Source organism: Kogia breviceps, chromosome 5 (assembly GCF_026419965.1).
Source record: "Kogia breviceps isolate mKogBre1 chromosome 5, mKogBre1 haplotype 1, whole genome shotgun sequence".
NCBI lineage: Eukaryota > Metazoa > Chordata > Mammalia > Artiodactyla > Physeteridae > Kogia > Kogia breviceps.
This window is the reverse complement of record NC_081314.1, coordinates 80133431-80158293: the sequence shown is the minus strand read 5'-3', so window position 1 is coordinate 80158293 and position 24863 is coordinate 80133431. Positions and strand designations below refer to the sequence as shown.

Below are 24863 nucleotides of genomic sequence, written 5' to 3'. Positions count from 1 at the left end.
AAGGCCCGCAATACTCTCTCTGGTAAACAGTGTTCAATACAGGGGAGGCCTAGATCAGGATGCCGTTTCATTGAGGACAGAAACACTAGCTTTAAATGATGGGGTTCTCTGTTCTCGATGTCAGTCTAAGTTAAGTAAAATCGATGGCCACCCAGACACCTGGGTCCTCCAGCCGGGTGTCAACACAGCCCATGGGCCTCAGTTGTCACTGAAGAGTCACCAGCCACATGCTCCCTCACTGCTGAAAAGGAAGCGCCATCTGAAAAAGTGTCTCCACAGCGCTAACTGGGAGAGCTGGGAGAGCTGAACAGCAGAACCCATGGTTCTGAGACACCGTGAATTATGAATGAAAAGGGGGTTATCAGTGTTCCCGTGTCACAGATGGGGAAGCCAAGGGGAAAGACAAGCAGCCTCACTCAAATGGCTAGGCTCCAGCAGCGCACCGAACTTGGGACAGTACCCGTGGTCTCCCCAGAAAACCCGGAGGCTGCCAGAGCCATGTTATAACTGTTTCTGATAAACAGGAAACTCTTAGTTCCAGAGAACAGCAGCATGTGCAGCTGTCCTTCCCGGGACAGAGTCAGTCCTGGCTCTACCACTGGCAAACTGGGTCACGTGGGAAATCGAAATGGTTCCTTAGAGGAGGACTTTGCCCTCTTTGGAAGCACACCCCTCCCACTTCTCCACTCCTGTGTGGCCACAAAAGACGGCAGGTTATCTAAGGTCAAGGTTGAGAACTCCCATCTTTGGAGCCGGGAAGGTGGGTACAGTTCCATCTCTGGCTCTGTCATTTCCAGCTGTAAGATCTTCAAGAAGTTACTCAACCTTCCTAGGGTTGTTTCCTTATCAAAAACGGACAGTACAACCACCTTCAAAGGATTAAGTAAAACAAGCCCCACGAGGTGCTTGGCATAGAGCCTGGCTCTCGCGAAGCATGCAGCCAATGGTAATCAATAGCTTCATCAGCACCAGAGCCTCAGGGCAAACACAGGGAGGCAAAGAGACCAAGGTGACCCTTGAAGGGGAAGAACACTGTGATTCAACCGCTGGGTCCTACCAGGGCCAGACCTTCTATAGTGTCTGTGCACTCCGCCGGTACCTTAGATCGTCATATAGGCATCTGTTGTCCAACTGCAGTGAAGCTCACGGAGACAGGAGCTGTGGCTTAGTCATCTGTGCCAGCCTCACAGCAGCTAGTGGGGCATTTTGCAGACTGTCAGTGCCCAACAAATTTCCAGAAGTCAAAACTAAAACACTCTGTACACTGACCTTTCAGGCAAGCACAGACAGAGAACAGGTTTGGGGGAAGAAATGAGGAAGGAAAGGGGGGTGACCTGACTAGCCAAGGGGCAGACCCTACAGCAGATCTGAGCTCGGGGACTAAGGAGTCTTGATTCCTACAACGCACTTAAGGAAAAATAAGGCTGAATTCTTTCTGTAATTCGCTTCCCCAATCATGTGGACATTCAAGCCTATTTCTGTCACTTTGTAACAGTAAACACGTCTCACCAGTAATTTGTTTCTCCTGTTTCTGTCCATGCTTTGCAATGAAAACTCTTTTTAAAAAATATGTCTGTGGGGCTTCCCTGGTGGCGCAGTGGTTGAGAATCCGCCTGCCGATGCAGGAGACACGGGTTCGTGCCCTGGTCCGGGAAGATCCCACATGCCGCGGAGCAACTAAGCCCGTGAGCCATGGCCGCTAGGCCTGCGCATCCGGAGCCTGTGCTCCGCAACGGGAGAGGCCACAACAGTGAGAGGCCCGCATACCGCAAAAAAAAAAAAAAAAAAAAAAAAAAAAAAAAAAATGTCTGTGGTTCAACTTAAGAAGGGCAAAAATGTCAATATTCCTTGCCTTAGGGAAAAGAAATCTCGGCCCGTGACTCAGGATTTAGACATTTATCTAGAGCCCAAGCCCTAACAACATGCAGTAGAACATGTCTGATGTAGACTCTACGCAAGTCCAACCTGAACTAAAGAAAAACGTTTGTATATATGAGGCTGAACCATATAAGTTTTCTATTTTTTTTTTTTTTTTTTTTTTTTTTTTTAAGCGGTACGCGGGCCTCTCACTGTTGTGGCCTCTCCCGTTGCGGAGCGCAGGCTCAGCAGCCATGGCTCACAGGCCCAGCCGCTCCGCGACATGTGGGATCTTCCCGGACCGGGGCACGAACCCGTGTCCCCTGCATTGGCAGGAGGACTCCCAACCACTGCGCCACCAGGGAAGCCCAAGTTTTCTATTTTTGTAGGAGAAACTATCAATGGTCAAATATTAAATTTCATTGATAGTCACATGTCCATAATTTCACATGGTTCCATTTAATGTTTACAAATGAGTTGTTCTATTTCCTTTCTAGTGGATCTGAAAGCTCAAATCAAATCCGTGAGGATGGGGACTTTTTCTCATCTTTTTTGAATTTTCTTCACCATACCTGCCACTGAGCACTTACTGGGTACACACTAAACATTCCTGAGTTGGAAAGCAGAACCAGCAGCTGCAAGCAGGGCAGTGAAGCCTACAGCACAGCTCACAGGCAGAAGGCAGAACAAGGACACGTCCCTCCAGGGACTAAAACAGTCGAGTGATTCAAAAGTACACGATAAACCACAACCGTGTGCAAAACAGAAAGCCAGGGAGAACCTTTACCACCTCCGACAAAAGCACTACCGGGAAACGGGCGGAGCGCCTGCACGTCCACCCAACAGCCCCACAGCCTCCGTGGGCTACAGGGAAATCCAATGCTCTCACGGGCTTCACGAAGACACTGAGCCAGAGGAAGAGCAAGCAGGGTGGGTTGCATTAAGCCCCAGAAACTGTGGTGTGACTTGCTGGCACAAACGGCTCACACATGCCGAGACAGACAACCCAGACTGCAGGAACACAGGACTTATGGGGGCGTCCCCTCTGGGGGCATGAAGGCGTTAGTGGCCGCTGCCTTCCTTGAGGAAAGAAAGGCAGTTTTCTATCCTTGAGAAAAGAAAGGCAGTTTTCTACGTTGCTCAATTCATGTGTGGAAAAATGACAAGTCTCAGGTCTAAAAGAAATCAGGCAACAAGTCGAAAGAAGCCAAATCAACTCCGAGGGAGGCTGGGCAGAGTGAAATCCTCTCACAGCTGAGTCTGCCTCGAGAATGGGGAATTCTCCACCCTCTCCTGGTATCTGCAGCAGCCCCTGCCTGGCCTGGAGCTCAAGCCCGAATCAGGAGAGACAAAAAGCAAAATCAAGGGCTCTGGGCAAAGGGGCACAATGCTATGACAAGTCCTTTGTGAAAAGGAGCACGGACCAGCACAGCTGGAGGGCGTCCTGGACCTCCTCCCCTCCAGCCCCACCTCCCTGCAGCCTCCAGATGAGCACTCAGGCCACCACAGAGCCGGTTAGTAGCAGAAGAGGCATAGCTTGAATCGGGACAACAGGACTCTAAGTCCTCTCTGCTCTGCACGGCACTGTCGCTACTTCCCAAAGCACCTGGCACAGCGTAATAGACAGGGCTTGGGCTTTAGAATCAGCTGGATCTGGTTCAAATCCTGGCTCCACCCCTTTCCAACAGTAAGTAGAGTGAACCCTGTGACACTCAGTTTCCTCACCTGTCAACTGGGGACAAGCACCACCGATACACTGAAGGACTGTTGTGAGAATCAGAGATAGTGTATACAAAAGAGCTGGAGCACGGATGACAGTACAGGAAGGGCGGCCATCATTTTGTCTCCAGAGGCCCACAGAGTCTGTATTCCTGCAGAAAGTCTTGTTGGAGGAAGCTGTTCCCCCGGCCTCTCTGGGGATGTGGTCTCCATTTTAGATTAGGATGCTCTCGCCAGCCAAGGAATAAAGGACCCAAGCCACGCCAAGACTTTTTACTCAGCAATGCAAATTTACTTTGTTTGCTTTGAGACTTACTTATCCACCTATTTCTGAGAGGACACACAATGCTTTAAAAACGTAATACATAACGCAAAATTAGATAACCAGGATTAAAACAGAAAGGATAAGAAGGATAAATGTTAGGAGGCTAGAAGATGAGGCCAAAAGGGAAACAGGCTGGGTTGCAGGGATCTGATTTTTCTGTCTGACGGGAGAAAGCAGCCCATGGAATCCGTGTGGCCAGGACGTACCCAGCCAGGCTTAACTTTGCAGGGAACTTCTTTAACCTGAGAGCCATGGAGAGCAGCAAAGCCATGACTGACAACTCAGAGCTCCCGGACCACCCAGCCCTCTGTCTTCCCAGGGCACCAGCTCTCCCTATTTTGGGAGAACAGGAAAGCAGCCATGGTTCCAGTCTGAACCACTCATCCCACTTCCACCTATACATTTTCAGAATAAACAACTTAGAGTCAACTTCTAGAAAAGTCCCAGGCGAGCGATAAAAGCAGTAATGGGAGAAACTATTATTCAAACCAAGAAAAAGTATAAACAAGTTTAATAATAGGTTTCGAGGTAAAGATAAGAAACCATGGGTCACGGCATTCCCTCATCCCAACCCAGGCCGGTACAGCATTGAGAAAAATGCCTGCATTGGTGACAGAGGGGTTCCTTAGCTGTGGATACTCTTCGATGGCCTCTCCTAACAATGTGACCTGCTGGGGGGAAAGATGGCAACTCAAAACTTCCACTCGTGGAAGCAGTTCTACTTCCTAAATCGAATCCTAAGTAGAAACAGACTGTTTCCTTCTTTTTGCAAAGAGCAGCTTTCCAAGAAATGTAAAGTTGGCCTTGAGGGTGGGAGTTAAGACCAGTCATGTGAGCATTCCATACCCCTAAGTCCCTAAAGTTGGTAACTAACAGTCCATCCCAGGGAAACCAGAGTGAGAGTGAAATCAGAACAAAGAGCCTCCTGTGGGCTATGAAGCGGGCCTGTTATCAGCTCCGTCTCCAGGGTATGGGGTCAAAGGAAGCCGAGCGTGCACTGCTGCCGGGGCTGCCCAGCCAGCTCCAGCCTGCATGAGACGCCTCTCCAACTGTAGAGATTACAGGCCTGCTGGCTCTGTCACATTCAGTTTTCAGGATTAAAAGGAAGGGCCTTTAATCTGGGCAAATCAGGAGAAGGCAGAAAATTCAGTCAACAAAGTAAGGCATGCTTAGGGCGTTTAAAAAAAACTTTAAAAATCGAATTATCATTGAAACAAATGATATCTGGGATTTACTTCAAATAATGGGGAATAAAATGGTTAGGAAGGCAACTGAAACAAGATTGGCTACAAATTGGTAACTGTCCAAGATGGACCATAGGTACATGGGATTTTATTTCACTATTCTCTCTACTTTTAAATGCTCCATTACAAATTTTAAAAATCACACGTTATTTATTGTGAAAATTTAAGTAAATATAAAATAACACAAAGAAGAAAATAAAAACCACACCTAATCCTATCACCAGAGACAAGTGCTGTTAACACTTTGGTCTATTTATTTCCAATCTTTTCCATATTTTTCTTTCTTTTGTTTGCAAAATAGAGTCATACATCTATGCTGTTTTATCACTTGCTTTCCTTTCCTCTCTTAATTAATCTTAAGTATTATTCAAGTGCTCAAATATTCTTTTAGGGTATGATTGTTATAGCCTTTCATCAATAGACAGGCCATAATCTATTTCCAATATTTAGCGACTATAAATAAGGCTGTGGTCAACCAGGAAGATGACGTTATAAATAGGTGATTGCAAGTGAGAAAGAAATTGCTTGATAGGTACCCAAACACACACTGACAGCACAAAGGAAAGGAAATGGTGAGGAGAAAAGCTAGGATCTCATCGACTGCATAATTCCAAGCAATTAGTAACTTTCCAGGGACGCCCCATGACAAAGGCCAAGGTGGGGAATAAGAGAAAAATGCCAAAAGATATAAAACTGAAACACACACTAAAATGCCTCTCAGCCAACAATAATTCATACCCAGGTGCGGGCACTCAGTTTAAGAAATCTGTTAGCATTTGCTCTGAAGAATTCGAGTCTTGAAATACTGAGTTTTCAAAGGGAAGGATATTTTCACGGGTCTGGGATGGCACAGGAAGGTTCTGTGGGCAAAAGAGCGAATCAAACGGCTTCTCATGGACCACCGCGCCTCAAGCATTCCATCATGCCATTCTGATTCATCTAATTAAACAGAATTAATATAACCGGACAGTGTGTAGGCTTTCACTGGGTTCTTCCCCTCAAGCCTTAAAGACAACTTCCTCCCCCGGAAAGAAAACTCAAAATATTCCCAAGATGGGGAGATAACAGGGATCTCGTGTTTTCCCTGCACTATTTGTTCTTTCCAAGAGCGGATTTGGCGGGATGTCCGTGAATATAACACCTCATACAATCAATAATCTGAATGCCAGTCAAAAACATAATTTTTCTTTCTGAGGTGAGTCCATAAACTGTCTATTCTGTGATGCACTTGAAAGATTCAGAGCTGAACACATTCTAGCCGTGTTCCCATCTGGCTTTCTTGGGCTGCTACGAAGCATCACGGGCCTCTGAATCAAACCTTTCTGCTCTAGCCAGCGGCTGGGCACGTGCCACTCTGCAGCCGTCCTGGGTAGGGGGCCACTGTGAGAACGTCCTCTCCGGGGTGGCCCCGAGGACACAGGGACGGGCAGCACAGCAGTAGGACCAAGAAGAGGACTGAGGAAGCCGTGCTTTCTTCATCTCTTTCTTTCCCCTTATCCCTCCTGTCTACCATTTCAGTTTTTTTATTTCAGAAAGGACAACCGTGGCTCTCTTATCATTTTGTCAAGGACCAAGGGGAGGAAAAGTGAATCCGTGACACATTAAACACAGGCTTGGGCTTCCCTGGTGGCGCAGCAGTTGGGAGTCCACCTGCTGATGGAGGGGACACGGGTTCGTGCCCCGGTCCGGGAAGATCCCACATGCTGCGGAGCGGCTGGGCCCCTGAGCCATGGCCGCTGAGCGTCCGAAGCCTGTGCTCCGCAACCGGAGAGGCCACAACATTGAGAGGCCCGCGTACCGCAAAAAAAAAAAAAAAAAACACAGCCTCTCTGAGGTCAGACATGCGGCCTCTCCAAACTGAGTTCTAACCTCCTTAGCCGGCCCTGCCCCAGACCTGAGCATGCCAGCCACCACGCTGCTGCTGAGCCCACCAAAATGGTCAAGAAAGATTATCAACTGTGCATAGTACACGATGACCACTATGGAAAAAAATGTTAAAGTATGTGTGCTAGAATAGCAAACTCAAGAGTGATATTTATTTTTACCTTTTGTTATTGTTACTGGGCTGTTCTGACATAGAAAATTATGTGAAGAATAAGTTATTACCAACATCCCATTTACATATTTCGCTGACATTAGAACATCTCAAAGCATGAGTTCATTTCTGACCTAAGTCTGAGTCCTCCCCTCTGGATTCACATATCACAGAGAAACACGAGAAAAACAAACAAACAGAAACAAAACCAAAGACGACAAGCGATTCTCTTTTTAGCTGGATTCCCCAACAGAGCACTCTTTAATGTTTACCAAAATTCGGCCATAAAATTCTATAAGATTCTATGCATATGGCTTGACCTTTTCTTCCCCCTGCTCCCTGCCCCCAAAAGAAGCAAAAGAGCCAAATACAGAAAAACAGAACAGCTGTCTGCTGGCAAAGACAACATCCCATTGTACGCAGCCACACCCTGACACAGACACACACCAGCCCTAAGCCATCCCTGCACTCCAGCTGGTTTGACTTCTGTAGATTTTCCCAAGGGCCCACTGAGCTCACCCTCTGATGCAAGAGTGGACAGGAGCCACAGGCTGCGGCGGCTCAAAATCTGCAGGCAGCGCCAACGCCCGTCACCCACACCGACACCTCTTCGTTGACCTCCCCCGCAGGGACAGAGCCAGAAGGGAAGGTTACCTTGCAGACAGCCGCCTGGAGCACTGCGTCAAAGCCGCCCTCCGGGGCGTCGCGGTTCCGGGACACCCTCTGCTTCCGAACTTCCTCGTTGAAGCTGTCCACTCTGTCTGTGAGAGGCAGCAGATGGCGGAACCCAAAGGAGGGGACACAGTTTGGGAATAGCTTGTAACTAGAGAGAAAGAGGAGAAGAGTCACTCTTCCTTCATTGTCCCCAAATCTTAAACAACCAAGTACTCTGTGCATTTACTGAGTGCCTTGAACGGCACCAACGAATATTCACTCAGCACCTAGAGCACAGAGAAATAACATAGTCCCTACTCTCCAAACACAAGCCCTAAGCTGCAGGCGAGACAGCACGTACCAGGTTGTAAGTGAATGAAATGGACAAATGGGTCGTAGGAAGTAGAGGTTAACAGTGGGCTACTGCAGTCCGAGGAAGATGTCACGGAGGCGCCCTATGCAAGCGCCCAGTGGACAGGCACCGCAGCCTGGGCGGCACCGAGGGGAAGGAAGGCTCTTACAGGCCGAGGAAGGCGGGCAATGTCGAGTGAGGGCAGCGTGACTCTACGAAACCAGCTCCTCACATCAACTCTGCTGCTGCCACGTGACAAAGGAGCACATAACCCTTCGTGTCCACCCACTCAGAGACCACCGGGACGTGCTGGCAACCGAGCAAACACTAAATGCAACAGGAATGAAAACGTTCTGTTTCTTCGTTCATTTATAAATATTGGAATGATAAAGCATCAGCTCTCCTAGATGCAAAGAGAAATCACTTAGAAGCAAACCATCTTCGAATGGAAAATTCTACCTGGAAATCTGGAAAGAGGGAAGTATTGCACCTCAATAGGATGTTAATGCCGTGTCTTTTTCCTGAATATTGGGTGTTCTCATCTTCAGTTTGCAATAGAGATGGCCCCATTCCTGGAGGAAGTTAGAGCCCAATCACATCTGCAGGAGTTTCACTTGGATATATAAACCAATGAAATAGGAAGAGGGGCCTTACGTTGTTCCCAAAAAGGTTCACTGGGTAAAAGGGGAGAGGGAAGAGCATATGCAAGGGCCCTGTGGCAGAAGGGAGCACAGAGAGCCCAAGGGCAGGGGGAGGCCAGTTAGACTGCAGTGCAGGGAACAAGGGCAAAGACGGGCTATGAGGAGGCTGGGGAGGCAAGCTGGACCACACTGTGCAGGCCTGTGGCCATGTTAAGGAGGCCTCTCTTTCAGAACTAAGATAGAAAACAAACACCAACAACAGAGAGGCATGAGGGGAAGGCTTCATTACCTACCCAATTCAAGCCATGTACGTGGGAAGGGAAACAGGCTTAGCAGCTCCTAGCAGCTCCTGCCTAACTGCCATCAAGAGGGGTGGCTGAGAGGTCTGAGAGGCTCCCCTCCTCCCCGAGAGAGGCAACCTTGGGCTTTCTAAGAGGCTCTCTCATCCCCTCTAAGGGCCTACGGTACCTGCTCCATCAGTCACTCGCAGCAAGCCACCTCTGCAGGGTCGACCCCACTGCCAGGATATGATGGCAGGTACCTGTGCCTGTTCGGTGCCTCCAGACAGGGAGAGCTGCGAGAAGCTGTCCCCACTTGCTGTTCCTTTGTTTCACTCCCTCCTCCTTCCCCCAAAGTCTTCACCCACCCCTTGTGTTTGCACAGGTCAGGCTCTTCTGTAACCCATGGCTCCGGGCCACCCAAACTTTCTATTCTACCCAAACTTTCTATTCTACCCAAACTTTCTATTCTCATCTCAGTTCCCCATAAAGACAAAGGTCATGGAAATTGCATTCCCAGATGGAAGCAGGAAGTGAGTTGAGGTCCCATCATAGTGATCTGACAAATACATGGGCCCAGGAGGAAGGAAATGTACACAAACTCTCACTCCCCTCCCTCACCCTCTGAGCAACGTCACCCTTCTGTGCTGTGCTGGTCCATGGCTTCAGACTTCAGGTGTTTACTGTCTCGGTTGATGGGGTCGGTTGAGGAAGGAAAGAGAGGAACAAAACTATGACTGCTGTTCAATGAGAAAACCAGAAAAGCTGTGAAAAGCTCAGCTAAATTAGTTCAGCATTTTTTACCTCCTCCCTTCCTGCAAAGGGGAGTAAGTAGATATATTTTTACTGTGGAGAATTACTATTAATAATCAGAAACTAGAAAATGTGTTTGCCAGAGAGAAGACTTCATTGCAAAGAATCTGTTATAACCAAACCAGAATCACCTCTTAGTGAGAGGCAAACAGCTTTGTCACACAGGCTCTGTTGAATGTCTCCATAGTCTCTGGAAAACAATGTCAACTGTGACTAATTTAACCCCTGGAGGAGCTGTCTGAGCGACCTGAAGATCTGGGTGTTTGTGGGTCTCATGCCAGGAAGCCCTCCCACCCCCAACTGTGTCTGTGCCATAGGACCCCAGTTTAGGGCCTACTAAATCTTTACTAGATTAAGAATTATGAACCAGTTAGATGAATAAAATATATATGCTTATAGAGCCTGGGGGAGCATGTGTGTATAAAAAGTGAATCCCATTTGCAGATGCTAGATGTAGGCAAATCCAAAAAACAATCTAATGCTTCAGGACAATATTGTGGACCATGGAGCTGACAAGGAAAGACCTCCCCTCTTCCTCTAAACAAAGAGAACTGCTGGGTAAAAATCTAATCTTTAAAAATGTTAATATGTAGCCAAGACTGGAAGCTTAGCAGGGAAATCCCAGGTGCCAGGAATGGAGAGAAAAGCACTGCACAAATGAACGGACATAAACTAGGTGGGAAGTGAGCAGGGATCTCGTGGTGAAGGGGTCCCCCACCCCCCAACCCTAGCGTGTTGGGGCTTGACAAAGGTCTGGGGCTTGGGGCCAGGTTCTAACAGGGACAGATGATAGACCTCAGGCCAGCGCAGGGCTGAGCACTGGAACAGGGCTCTCTGCATAAAGCTGAGTGTTACAAAGAGCTGCCCTGTCACTAAAACCAAACCCAGAAAAATTCCAGCCACTGGCCTGGGAGAGAAGCAAGGAAGATGCACTCTGGGCTCATGGTGAGATGAATCACCCATAAAGATCGTAAGTCCAGGCCTAAACAAGTCAGAATTCATTACTTTTACAAGGAAGGAACCCCCCTGCTGAGAAATAAACAGAACTAGTCCCACAGTGAAACCCAGAGGATCCTAGCATCAGGGAACAGAAAACCAGGCTGCAGGGAAGTCAGTACCCCAGGGGCACATGACCCCCTAATGGAAAACAACCTCTGATGAAGAGGAGCTAATGAAAGAGTTATAGACCCCATGAGAAATAAACTACCATGAAGGAGTATCAGCAAATTCAACCAACTGCAGGATCTGCAGTTCAAGAAACAGATGCAAAATTATCTAAAGTACATTAAAACAAAGATATTTAAAACATTCAAGGAGAAGGAAAAAATACCAAAGACTAGAATGGGATATTATTAGGAAGAAAAAAAAAATCAGAAGGCTATGAAAAAATAGTATGAAAAACAGAAGTCTAAAAGAAAGAACCAAATAAAAAATATTGTCACTCAAATTCAAAAATGAAACTTCAGTGTATGGATTAAAAAAATTGAAGAACAAGGTACTGCCACAAAAACCAAAATATAGATCAAAGGAACAGGATAGAAAGCCCAGAAATAAACCCATGCACCTATGGTTAATTAATCTATGACAAAGGAGGCAAGACTATATAATGGAGGAAAGATAGTCTCTTCAATAAATGGTGCTGGGAAAACTGGACAGCTGTATGTAAAAAAATGAAATTAGAACATTCTTGCGACTACCCTGGTGGCGCAGTGGTTGAGAGTCCACCTGCCGATGCAGGGGACACGGGTTCGTGCCCCGGTCCGGGAGGATCCCACGTGCCGCAGAGCAGCTGGGCCCGTGAGCCATGGCCGCTGAGCCTGCGCGTCCGGAGCCTGTGCTCCACAACGGGAGAGGCCACAACAGTGAGGGGCCCGCGTACTGCCAAAAAAAAAAAAAAAAAAAAAGAATCCACCTGCCAATTCAGGGGACACAGGTTCGAGCCCTGGTCCGGGAAGATCCCACATGCTGCAGAGCAACTGAGCCTGTGCGCCACAACTACTGAGCCTGCCCTCTAGAGCCCGCAAGCCACAACTACTGAAGCCCACACGCCTAGAGCCCGTGCTCCGCAACAAGAGAAGCCACCACAATGAGAAGCCTGTGCACGGCAACAAAGAGTAGACCCTGCTCGCCACAACTAGAGAAAGCCCGCACGCAGCAACAAAGACCCAACCCAGCCAAAAACAAATAAATAAATAGACTTATTTTTTTTAAAAAAAGAACATTCTTTAACACCATACAAAAAATAAACTCAAAATGGATTAAAGACCTAAATGTAAGACCAGATACTATAAAACTCTTAGAGGAAAACATAGGCACAACACTCTGACATAAATTGCAGCAATATCTTTCTCAAGCCATCTCCTAGGGTAAGGGAAATAAAAATAAACAAATGGGACCTAATTAAATTCAAAAGCTTTTGCACAGCAAAGGAAACCATAAACAAGATGTAAAGACAACCTGCAGAATGGGAGAAAATATTTGCAAACGGTTAGACTGACAAAGGATTAGTCTCCAAAATTTACTAACAGCTCCTGTGGCTCAATATCAAAAAAACCAAACAACCCAATCAAACAATGGACAGAAGACCTAAATAGACATTTCTCCAAAGAATCATACAGATGGCCAAGAGGCACATGAAAAGATGCTCAACATAACTAATTATTAGACAAATGCAAATCAAAACTACAATGAGATATCACCTCACACCCGTCAGAACAGCCATCCTTAAAAAAAAATCTACAAACAATAAATGCTGGAGAGGATGTGGAGAAAACAGAACCCTCCTACACTGTTGGTGGGAATGTAAATTGGTACCGCCACTATGGAGAACAGTAAGGAGATTCCTTAAAAAACTAAAAATAGAGCTACCATATGATCCAGCAATCCCACTCCTGGGCATATATCTGGAGAAAAACATGATTCGACAGGATGCATGCACCCCAATGTTCATTGCAGCGCTGTTTACAATAGCCAAGACGTGGAAGCAACCTAAATGTCCATCAACAGATGAAAAGATGTGGGAATTCCCTGGCAATCAGTGGTTAGGACTCTGCACTTCCACTTCAGGGTGCACGGGTTCAATCCCTGGCTGGGGAACTAAGATCCCACAAGCTGCGTGGTGTGGCAAAAAAAAAAAAGATGTGGTACATATATACAATGGAATGTTATTCAGCCATTAAAAAGAATGAAATAATGCCATTGTAGCAACATGGATGGACCTGGATATTATCATCCTAAGTGAAATAAGTCAAACAAAGACAAATATCATATGATGTCGCTTATGTGTGGAATCTAGAAAAAAATGATACAAATGAACTTATTTACAAAACAGAAACAGACTCACAGACTTAGAGAACTGAGCTTATGGTTACCAGGGGAGAAGGGTGGGGGGGGTGGGGATAGATTGGGAGTTTGGGATTGACATGTACACACTGCTGTATTTAAAATAGATAACCAGCAAGGACCTACTGTATAACACAGGGAACTCTGCTAAATATTCTGTAAAAACCTAAATGGGAGAAGAATTTGAAAAAGAATAAGTACATGTATATGTATAATGGAATCCCTCTGCTGTACACCTAAAACTAACACAACATTGTTAATTGACTATATTCCAATATAAAATAAATTTTTTTTAAAAAAATTAAAGAACAAAATGATAACCTGGAAGCAATTTTCTATTATGAAGCTAAGGGAAAGAAAGAGGTAGAAATTATGGGAGAAAAATTTAGAAACATGAAGTTTAGAATGAGAGGCTCCAACACTCACCTAGTAGTGTTAGAAAGAAAATGGAGAGAATCGGAGACAGGAGTCAGATGATGTCTGAAAATTTTCAAGAATAAAGCTATATTCTCAGATTAAACAAGCAGAGCAAGTTCTGAACAATGCAAATAAAAGTACTAAATCCAACCTAGCCACATTGGAATGCATGTCATTATAGGACATGAAAAGCACAGAGAAATATTAAAAGCCACCAGAGAGAAGGAAAACCATTAGATAGAAGACTTGTCATCAGCCACAGGACATGCCAGAAGACAATGAAATAATACCTTCAAGGGGGTGAAAGAGTACCATGACCTCTTGGAAGAAATACAAAGGGTAAGAAAAAATATAAATGATGAAGGATGAAATGTATTATCTCACTTGCAAAGATTTTTACATATGTATTTCTATATTTTGTGTGTGTGGTAAGAACACTTAAGGTGTACTCTCTTAACAACTTTCAAGTATACAATTGTATATTTCAAGTATAGTATCGTTGCCTATCACCACCATGCTGTACATTAGAGCTCCAGAATGTATTCATCTTATAACTGTGAGTTTGTACCCTTTGACCAACATTTCTCCCTTCCCCTGCCAATCACCACTCTACTGTCTGTTTCTATGAGCTTGGCCTTTTTAAATGCCCCATATAAATGAGACATGGCATGTATCTCAGCAACAGCCTAATACCTCTAACAAAAGAAAAAGTGTTCAGAACCAGAAATAACAGGCCGGATTAATCCATCAAATCCTGTACCAGTGAATATCATGTGACTCTTCCCAGGAACACTATTTCTATTACTCAGAATAGCAATTAAACAGTTCTTTAATCTGATGATTAAATTACTTTTTTTCCTCTTCTTATGGCAGCCCTGGTACTACTTACTTCAGTTCTGGCATTTCTGGTTCATTCTAAGAGGGGAGGGGATAAGTCTAGGATTTTGATCCTTTGGCTGAAACATCTGGAGCAGGAGGAGGGACAAACCTCAAGAAAGTCCCATGAAAAACTGGTTCTCTTCTGAGATGTCCTGCTCAGGTGGTTAAAAATCACTCCTCCTGACTCCCCCCCATCTCCCCAAAACTTCCCGGGGCTACTGCTGCTGCTTCCATACCACCACAGGAGAAAAAAACCTAACAGAAGGTACCATTGAGAGAGAATGCTGTGACTTTCTCTCCACATGAGCTGAAGGAAAAGAACAGACAAGGATCACAGACAGCAATTATGGAGCCAAGCATGGAACTCAAACTGAGACAGGAAGACAAAAGTACAGCCATTTTGGAAAAGGACCAAGGGAATGACCTTGAGAAAGCGGGCTTGACAGGCCAGAAAAACAGCACCTAAAAGCTTGGGCTTCTGAGACAACAACCAGAGACTCACGGGAGTAAAGGATTAGCTCTATCTCTGTCCCACTGACGTCTGTACATGGTTTCCAAAGGACAAAAGGGGAACTATAAATCCACGACCTAGCAGAATTGCCGAACTCCCAGTTCCCTAAAAGATATAGATAAAAGCTTGACACACATTCCTAAGGTGTTTTAGCAGGAAGCAGGCCCCCAGATGAAAACTGCTGACTGTGGGCACACGGACCCCAGATCGCTTGAAACCTGAAGGTTGATGATGCTCCCAGCTTCACCTCCATGCCAGCCAATCCAAGCACTGAGCACAAGCTGCTCAGGCACCCTGTGGCCTCCTCCCTCTCACTGCCTTTAAAACCCCTTCCCAGAAAGTCCTCGGGGAATTGACACTCTTTCCCACCTTCTCCCTTGTGCACAAGCTATCCTTGCAATAAAAAGCTTCCCTTGCCTAAGAGTCTTATGGGAGCAATATTCCTTTCTATGGTATTGCTGTCCAAGAATCTGGAGAGGGCCCGATAACAGAACGAGTGAAGCAGCCCAGCTGGGAGACGAGAGGGAGTGGTACGGACTGTGGCAGCCAAACAACATGTGGGACAAGGCTGGCTTTACTAGACCTCCTAGTTTTTTGAGAAAACCTAAAATCCTGGCTATTCTTTGTTAAATCTTTTATTTTTAACTGTTGGTAACTAATTCACAGTGCCATTAAAACTTAGGAAAGCACATGTACAGGCTGAATCAGGAACAGAAACAGCCTGATTACATCCCCCCCCCCTTGCTCTGTTCTCCTCCAGGAACAGTGGGGAATCTCCAAGGATACCCAGGCAACCACACAGAGTCCACTGCCTGGACGCGGGAGATACATCTCAGCCTGCTCACTGAGCCATGCAGTGACTCCCCCTTTGTGCTGCCCAGCTTAGGGAAGAGAGATCTGTATAACTCAGACCTGATGTTTCCTTCCAAACTCCCATTCTTTCACCGGATTTCCTGTCTCCCAAGCAGCTTGTCAGCGTGCCTTGTACTCACTGTCAAAACTTCTACTGTCTGCAGTTGGTTCTGCCTTCTAGGGCTTGGAGAAGTAGCTCTGAATAAGGAGAGTGTAATAACCTTGAATATTCAATGCTGAGGGCCCCGAGCCAGTCCTTCATCCTCTGCCAGCCTCCAATCTAGCATCTGACAGTTCGCTGATGGTCCCCAGAAGAATCAAAGTAGAGACATGCCCTGTCTCTCGGGAGACAGGACCCAACCAGAGGGCAGAGGTGAAAAGCAGCAGACAGAATCACTATTCCAGATGAACTGAAAAAATTTGGGGTTAAGATGCTGTTGCTCCCGGTAAGTAGCAGAACTCCAACAAAAAGACATGTGGCACTGGGATGCGGCTGAAAAGGGCCTTGGGGACAGGACCAAAGTGACAATAATGCCAGCAGCTACCTGTGGCCAGGAGGAATCTAAACCCAGCAAGTGAGGACACCTAGTGCCTCTCTGTGGCTAAGGAACTTAGAATCTCATTTGTATCTAAAATTTTTTCTTATCTTACTGTTTTTTCCACTGTTGTGTCATTGCAATCCCAGGGAAGATCTAAGTTAGCTTCTAGGAGTGTGTACAGAAGGGTCAGGAAGGATTCAGAACATACAATACCAGCATAAATACCACCTCACCCCCACCACCCAGTCCAACCCAGAGCTGGGAACTGCTGAGGCTGCCAAAGGGGAGACAAGTTAGACAGGCTCAGGGGCTTACGAGCAGCCCTCTTCCCCTCAGGGGCAGCCAAGGAGACAAAGAATCGAAAATGACATCACAAGATGCCTGAATCCCTGAGTCACCACTTGAAGAAGAGCTGCCACAGAAAGCAGCTCCCATCAGATTTTGTACGAGCAAGAAATAAACTTTCATTGTGTTGAGCCACTGAGATCTGGGGATTGCTTGTTACTGCAGCATAGCCTAACATTACCCTTAGGCAAGTGCCTAGAAGGGTGGGTGGTTTTGGAATGGGTATTATTACTCAAGCTCAAGGAAAGCATCAGGGTGGCAGTGTGATTTGGATGGGGAAAAAATAAGCATCATATTAACGGAAACAGACTCTGGAAGTAGTTCATCCTGATTCAGATTCCAAGTCTACCCCTTACTATTTGTGTAATCTTTCTAAGCCTCGGTTTCCTCATCTTTAAAATACAGCTCAGCGGGACCTCCCTGGTGGCTCAGTGGTTAACAATCCGCCTGCCAGTGCAGTGGACATGGGTTCGATCCCTGGCCCCGTTAGATCCCACATGCTGAGGAGCAATTAAGCCCATGCACCACAACTACTGAGCCTGTGCTCTAGAGCCCGTGAGCCACAACTACTGAGCCTGCGTGCCTAGAGCCTGTGCTCCGCAACAAGACAAGCCACCGCAATGAGAAGCCCGTGCACCTCAACGCAGACCCCACTCGCTGCAACTAGAGATCCTGCGCGCAGCAACGAAGATCCAACACAGCCAAAAATAAATTAATTAAAAAAAAATAATAGGGGCTTCCCTGGTGGTCAGTGGTTGAGAATCTGCCTGCCAATGCAGGGGACACGGGTTCGAGCCCTGGTCTGGGAAGATCCCACATGCCGCAGAGCAACTGGGCGCGTGAACCACAACTACTGAGCCTGCGCGTCTGGAGCCTGCGCTCCGCAACAAGAGAGGCCGCGATAGTGAGTGGCCCCCGCTTGCCGCAACTAGAGAAAGCCCTCGCACAGAAACGAAGACCCAACACAGCCAAAACTAAACTAAATAAATAAATAAATTTTTAAAAAATAATAATAAAATAAATAAATTAAATAAAATACAGCTCACTTCTAGAGACCTCAAAAGATTGCTATGAGATTTAAATGGGATAATCCATATAAGGTATGAAGTGCAGTGGGTGCCTGACACTTAGTAAGAACGTAAGTCTTAGCTATTCCTCATCTAGCTATGCTTTGGGGCCTCACATGCCAAAGCCTAACCAAAGCTGAACATGGAAATGAGTCAAGAAAAAGTTGAAGGTTATCACTTGTTGTCACACTGCATAATCTTGCCATTTAAAGGAACACTTGAAAGCCCAGAAAGGAAACAAACCACCTTCACAAAGGTTGTATTGGGGAGTTGGAGGAAGTGACCCTCCACCTCCAATACACAAATGCACTAGGGCAGGGACCTATTCATCATCCCCTTTCCTCTTCCACTGCACACAGTTTACCTAATTCCCAGCCTCCCCGCTAGAACCCAGCTCTGTAGAGCAGAATGTAGGAGCAAAGGCCACTCCATCCTGGTCCATAGATCCTCCTGTGAGCAATCCTCCAGGCATGATGACCTTCAAGCCACATGTGAACCAATGGAGCCTGGGACCCCAAGTCACTGCTTAGAGGACAGGTATCCACTGATCAGGAGACCCATTTGCACTTGGTTAGCAGAAAATAAACTTCCTTCAAGTTTGAGTCATTACATACTTTTGGATTTGCTCACTGCAGTAGTTAGAAACTCTTGTTCTCTAATAATTTCTCGAAATTTTTCTTTGTAAATTTTTTTTTTAATTTTAAAAATTATTTTATTTTATTTATTTTTGGCTGCATTGGGTTTGTGTTGCTGTGCAAGGGCTTTCTCTAGTTGCCGCGAGTCGGGGGCTACTCTTCGTTGTGGTGCACAGGCTTCTCATTGCAGTGGCTTCTCTTGTTGCAGAGCATGGGCTCTAGGCATGTGGGCTTCAGTAGTTGTGGCACGCAGGCTCTAGAGCGCAGGTTCAGCAGTTGTGGCACGAGGGCTCAGTAGTTGTGGCTCGCGGGCTCTAGAGCGCAGGTTCAGTAGTTGTGGCGCACGGGCTTAGTTGCTCCGCAGCATGTGGGATCTTCTCAGACCAGGGCTCGAACCTGTGTCCCCTGCATTGGCAGGTGGACTCTTAACCACTGCACCACCAGGGAAGCCCTGTTGAATATTTTCTAATTCAAGTACTTATGTTGGAAAAAAACAAAAATCACACCTATAAAGGGTAGGGTTTTCATTTTGTTTTGTCAAGGTAAGTTATAGTTATGTATATAAACAATAGGAACCAACTTTGATTCACTTATTCCAAACATCTCAGTCACTCCAAACAAGGAGAGAGTTTAAGTTGTTCTGCCTGCTCCCTCCCTGATCACCGGGGTCCATCACTTCCTGGGAACACTCTTTAAAATCTATTAATGTAGGGCTTCCCTGGTGGCGCAGTGGTTGAGAATCCGCCTGCCAATGCAGGGGACACGGGTTCGTGCCCCGGTCCGGGAAGATCCCACATGCCGCGGAGCGGCTGGGCCCGTGAGCCATGGCCGCTGAGCCTGCGTGTCCGGAGCCTGTGCTCCGCAATGGGAGAGGCCACAGCAGTGAGAGGCCCGCGTACCACAAAAAAAAAAAAAAAAAAAAAAAAAAAAAAAAAAAATCTATTAATGTAAAAAACAGTGCTGTGACACAGCAGGTAGAAAAACAAATGAGCTATCATCATTGTATCTTTATGCAACCTTGTAACAATTTATTTCTTCGCAGGAAGAGGGAGGACAGAGCTGGATCATCCTTCATCAAATTTAACACCTCAGCCAGGTTCCCTCCCTGCACCCAGATATCACCTCCCTAGGCCTTTCTTTAGGCTCAGTCTTGCCACTGATCCATTCCCCCATCCTTGAATACCCAACAGAAGGGCAGCTGGTCACTCACCCAATGCACGGGTTGGTCTGGTACCTTGGCGCTGTGTAGGAGAAAGGAGAGATGTTCTTGTCTACAAAAGACCCAAACCCCAAGCGGAAGTTGCTGGTGAGCTTCCTCATCTCCTCGGCAAGCTTGGTGCCCAGGCTCCGAATGTTGTCCAAGTCATCCTTCATGGACAGAGAGAGGTCCATCAGGTAGTACAAGTCCACTGGATAATCCTCCACCTGTCGAACCTGCAGCTGGAAGGTAGTCTTGTCACCTGTGCCAACCGAGAGACCGTGCGTGTTAGGGGTCATTCAATTCGCTGGGGCTGAAGGGATGGGTTTTGCTTTCAAAGCTGGTCCACCTCTGATTTTTCTTTAGTGATTGTGTGCCTCTCAGAAGACATCTTTTTCACTCTGGAAACAGAGTGACCGAAGGGAATATGGGTGCTGAGGATGCAGCTAGCTCTAGGTTCTCCTTTCACACACAGGCCTCAGCATTTTTTAAGGAAACTCTTTAAGAACCAATCTCCTTAGTAGTGTTCTGTTTTCTCAGCAAAAAGGACCCTTAGGTAATTGGTGGGCAGTGAGCCAGACAATTCCACAGACACAAATTGGGTGAAAGTAGCCCACCAACCACATACCAACTTCAGAGAAAGGACTGGCCAAGATGGGAATGTGGCCAGGAGACTGTAAAGGTGCATGTGAAACAGAAAACAGGAAAGAAATTAACACAACGGTACAGACATGAGTAAGAACTGAGGTGGGAAAGAGATATGGGGACATATGTATATGTATAACTGATTCACTTTGTTGTAAAGCAGAAAGTAACACACCATTGTAAAGCAATTATACTCCAAAAAAGATGTTAAAAAAAGAAAAAAAAAAAGAACTGAGGTGGGGAAGAGAGATGTACAAGGCAAGGGAGACTGGGAAAACAAAGATGGTTACTTAAAATACCCCCAGAGGGCAAAAATGTTTATGCTTATGCCGGGCCACCTATTTCTATCTCCCTAGCCATTTACCAAACGATCGTATTTAGTTCTCCAGCGTATCTGCCATCACAGACACAAATCATTATTATCATAAATTATATGTACAAATACAGAAAGACATGTTCCAAATTTTAGCACCATCGAAAAGAAAAAGAAGAAAAAGAAAAGAAACACTACTAGATTTGCCTACAGCTACAAGAAAGAGAAAATAACTTTTGGTTCTATAATAAGCAGTCAACAGCCAAAGGGAAAAGAAATTGATTCAGAGGAAAAGAACAAAGGAAAAAAGGCAGTGTCTGGCAGGCGTGGCCTCTGCAAGCTAGCCCCGCATGGTGTGCAGAAAGGCCCAAACCAAGTCAGCGCAGTAACTGGAGGACGTGTGCCAGGATGACGATCCTTCCTCATTCATGATCTCTAAAACCACACTGTTCACAGACAACTTCAAGTAGTGAATTTTACCAGGTGATCCTATCTGCCCTCAGGCTTGTTAGCCTCTCAGAGGCACCAAGAGATGTCCTTGAACTCTTTGGATAGAACTGTCCACACACATTTGAAATCTGGACGTCCTTTGTGTGTTCAGAGGTGCAATGGCAAAGGTGGCCTCGTTCCCGCACGAGGGTCCACACCTCATCTGCCCGCAGTCACGTCTCAGAGGAATCAATCTTTCACCTCAAGCTGACAACCAGCGAGCTGAAGCCTTCTTGAACTTGCAGGATAGGGAACCCAGTGCTCTGTGCTCCCCGCACCTCCTCCCACCCCAGACGAGGCATACTTCATTAAGAAGATCTTAGTCCAAGTTCCAGCTCTGACCCTCAACTAGAGGTGCAACCCGAGCCTCCATTTCCTTAACTGTAAACTGGCAATAACAACAGCACTACAGCGTTAAGGCTATGAAGCATTCATGTAGGAAGGAGTGTTCTGTAAGCAGTGAAGGCCCGCCCAAATGAAGTATGATTATTATAATTACCATGGTAGTCTGAGTGATAGAGCCCAGCCTGCTTCCCCTGACTTGTTCTTGCATGTGCTGCTCTAGCCTGATGATGGATGTAGTTTGGGTTGCCTGTTGGTACGAGCCTATTTTTAAAGGCCACTGGAGTCTGACTCAAACACAGGAATGTTCGCGATTTCTTCCAGAATGAATTCCGGACTGCTACAATATCTGTCTCTGGTTCCCATGTCCCTGCACAGGGCCCCTCCCATCCCTGGATGCCACATCACAGTGGGGGAGGGGTGGGAGGGCCTGCGATCATGTCCCCTCTGTCCAATCCCATGACCTCTTTACAAGGTCTCCTGTATTTTCTTACCTGTGCCCTTCCCCCAAGTTCCCAGGTATACCTTCTTTAATCCAGAAACCACTTCCACCTTTTGGGGGATTATGAGTAATTACAGATGAACACTTTAGGACCAGAAAACAGGGAACTAGCTTGGATTCAGGGAGGCTGGGAGGTACCCATGGGAGGGAAGTGGACACTAGCCTTGGAAAGCAAGAGCTGGGTTAGAATCCAGACCTTGTCACCAAGAGCTCAAGACCTCAGGCTCCTTTAAACTTGCTGCTCAGTTTCTGGGTCAGTAAAATGGGGAGGATGCTAATTATTGTGGGTATTGAGGAGACAGCATATATAAACACTATACAAATGCTTCTACACAAGAAAAACTTCACCTCAGTTCCCCTGAAAGTCAATTATTAAAGCAATTTCCTGTGGGGCTAAAAAGAGAGACAGAACATTCTGCCAGAAACTTGAGTGTGAATGGCTAACGGCCTTGGGTATTATATTTAACTCCAAATTTTCCAGACATGAAGGCAAAGAGGGAAACAAGATGTGATACATAGGTCTCTTTGTATACTAAGAGGTTATCTATTCTGAAGTAAGAAGTCTCTTGTCATTAAATTCTAAGAGAAATTGATCACTAAAACACACACACACCTCCCCATAGGGAGGCTGCAAATGGTAATAAAAAAAAAAATTTCTCTCCCAGTTTTCCAAGAAGGGAGGGGTATAAGAAAAGGGGTAATATCATTAATGTTCAAAATGAGGGTTTATGGCTACCTTAACTATGCTGGATTTTAAATGCTACAAACTCCTCAATGGGCCTTGGCAATAATGGAATGTTCTGTCAGTGTAATAGGGAGGAAACTTATTCTACTACAAGTTAATCACTAAAGGGATGTTGCCTATAAGATTAAATTATACATACTGACCCATCTCTGGGAACCCTGCCTCCCAGGTAATGAGCATTAAGCTAAAATACCTTTGTTTAGCTCACAGGAAACATCCTGACCAGGCCTACCTGTGATTAGCTGCAAGAAGGAAGAAATTAACACATCCCCTTCCAAGTCTGGCAGGAACCAGGCCCTTACCCCCTCCCCTGTTAGTATTAAAGAAGCCAGAATTCTAACTCAGGGAAGATGGTTCTTTGAGATGCTAGTCTACCATCTCCTCGGTCTGCTGGCTTTCCAAATACAGTTGCTATTCCTTGCCCCAGCAACTCATCTCTCAATTTACTGGCCTGCTGTGCGGTGAGCAGTTCGAGCTTGGACTCAGTTACATCAGCAAATTTTGGAGGGACTGACATTTCTGGACCAGTTCTCAGCGTGGGTGCTAAGCACGGGAATTAAGCTACAGTGCCGGAACTCCCCCACCGAGGGAGCCCCCATGGTTAGCTGACTGAAGGTGAATCTGCTGCTGCACGCCAGGGGCACCCTATGCCAGGAGAGGGTCTGGGGCACGTTCTCCATCTTTGGGTACACTTCCGGAACCATGCACACTCAACAATACCTCCAGCCACCCAGTTCTGCACCACCCGAGACTTTATTTTTTTTTTTTTTATCATAACAACAACATTTCCTTTTTTCTGTTTTTTTAAATTTATTTTTGGCTGTGTTGGGTCTTTGCTCCTGTGTACGGGCTTTGTCTAGTTGCGCTGAGCTGGGGCTACTCTTCATTGCAGTGCATGGCCTTCTCATTGCAGTGGCTTCTCTTGTTGCGGAGCATGGGCTCTAGGCGTGCGGGCTTCAGTAGTTGCAGCACATGGGCTCAGTAGTTGTGGCTTGCAGGCTCTAGAGCACAGGCTCAGTAGTTGTGGCGCATGGGCTCAGTTGCTCCGTGGCATGTGGGATCTTCCTGGACCAGGGATCGAACCCGTGTCCCCTGCATTGGCAGGCGGATTCTCAACCACTGTGCCACCAGGGAAGACCCCACCCGAGACTTTAAACCAGTCGCCACCTCCCGTGAGTCCAGGAGAGTGAGAGCCGGGCTCGCCTTCACTGTGGGCACTTGATCTGTGCCAGTCTCTGGTGACACTGACCAGCCCATGTGTCCCCCTCCTCCCTCTCCATATAAGACCCCCTTACAGGGACTTCCCTGGTGGCGCAGTGGTTAAGAATCCTCACAGGGAACACGGGTTCAAGCCCTGGTCCACGAAGATCCCACATGCCATGGAGCAACTAAGCCCGTGAGCCACAACTACTGCACCTGCACTCTAGAGCCCGCAAGCCATAACTACTGAGCCCGTGAGCCACAACTACTGAGCCCACGAGCCACAACTACTGAAGCCCGTGCACCTAGAGCCTGTGCTCCACAACAAGAGAAGCCACCACAATGAGAAGCCCACGCACCACAATGAAGAGTAGCCCCTGCTCACTGCAACTAGAGAAAACCCGCACACAGCAACGAAGACCCAACGCAGCCAAAACTAAATAAATTTATTATTTTTTTTAAAAAGACCTCCTTACAGGCTCATCTCCTCCTGTGGCTGCAGCCCTCCTGTCTGGAACCATCCCCCATAACCCCCGCCTCAGGTCAAGCAGCAGGATCAGAGAAATAGGATAAAGCAAACACCAAAGAAAACCTGATCAGGGACTTACCCGGTGGGCCAGTGGTAAAGAAACCACCTCACAATGAAGGGGACGCGAGTTCGATCCCTGGTTGGGGAACTAAGATCCCACATGCTGTGGGGCAATAAGCCTGTGCACCACAACTACTGAGCTCATGGGCCTCAATTAGAGAGCCTGTGTGCCACAAACTACACAGCCCAAGCACTCTGGAGCCCACGTGCCACAAGTAGAGAGAAGCCCACACACAACGAAGAGCCTGCACACTGCAACAAAAGATCCTGCATGCCTCAAAGTAGATCCCACATGCTGCAACTAAGACCCGACATAGCCAAATAAATATTTTTTA

At 46.6% G+C, this 24863-nt stretch overlaps 1 protein-coding gene across 1 annotated transcript in view; it reads right to left on the bottom strand.

Annotated features, from left to right (window-relative positions):
- Positions 1 to 24863, bottom strand: part of ITGB5 (integrin subunit beta 5) — a 116013-nt gene that overhangs the window by 61182 nt on the left and 29968 nt on the right. Inside the window, exons 4-5 of the mRNA XM_059064370.2 lie at positions 19716 to 19965; positions 7835 to 8003 (exon numbers count right to left, since the gene is read on the bottom strand). Of these exons, the coding sequence (XP_058920353.1) occupies positions 7835 to 8003; positions 19716 to 19965 (419 nt within the window). The remainder of the gene's footprint in view (positions 1 to 7834; positions 8004 to 19715; positions 19966 to 24863) is intronic.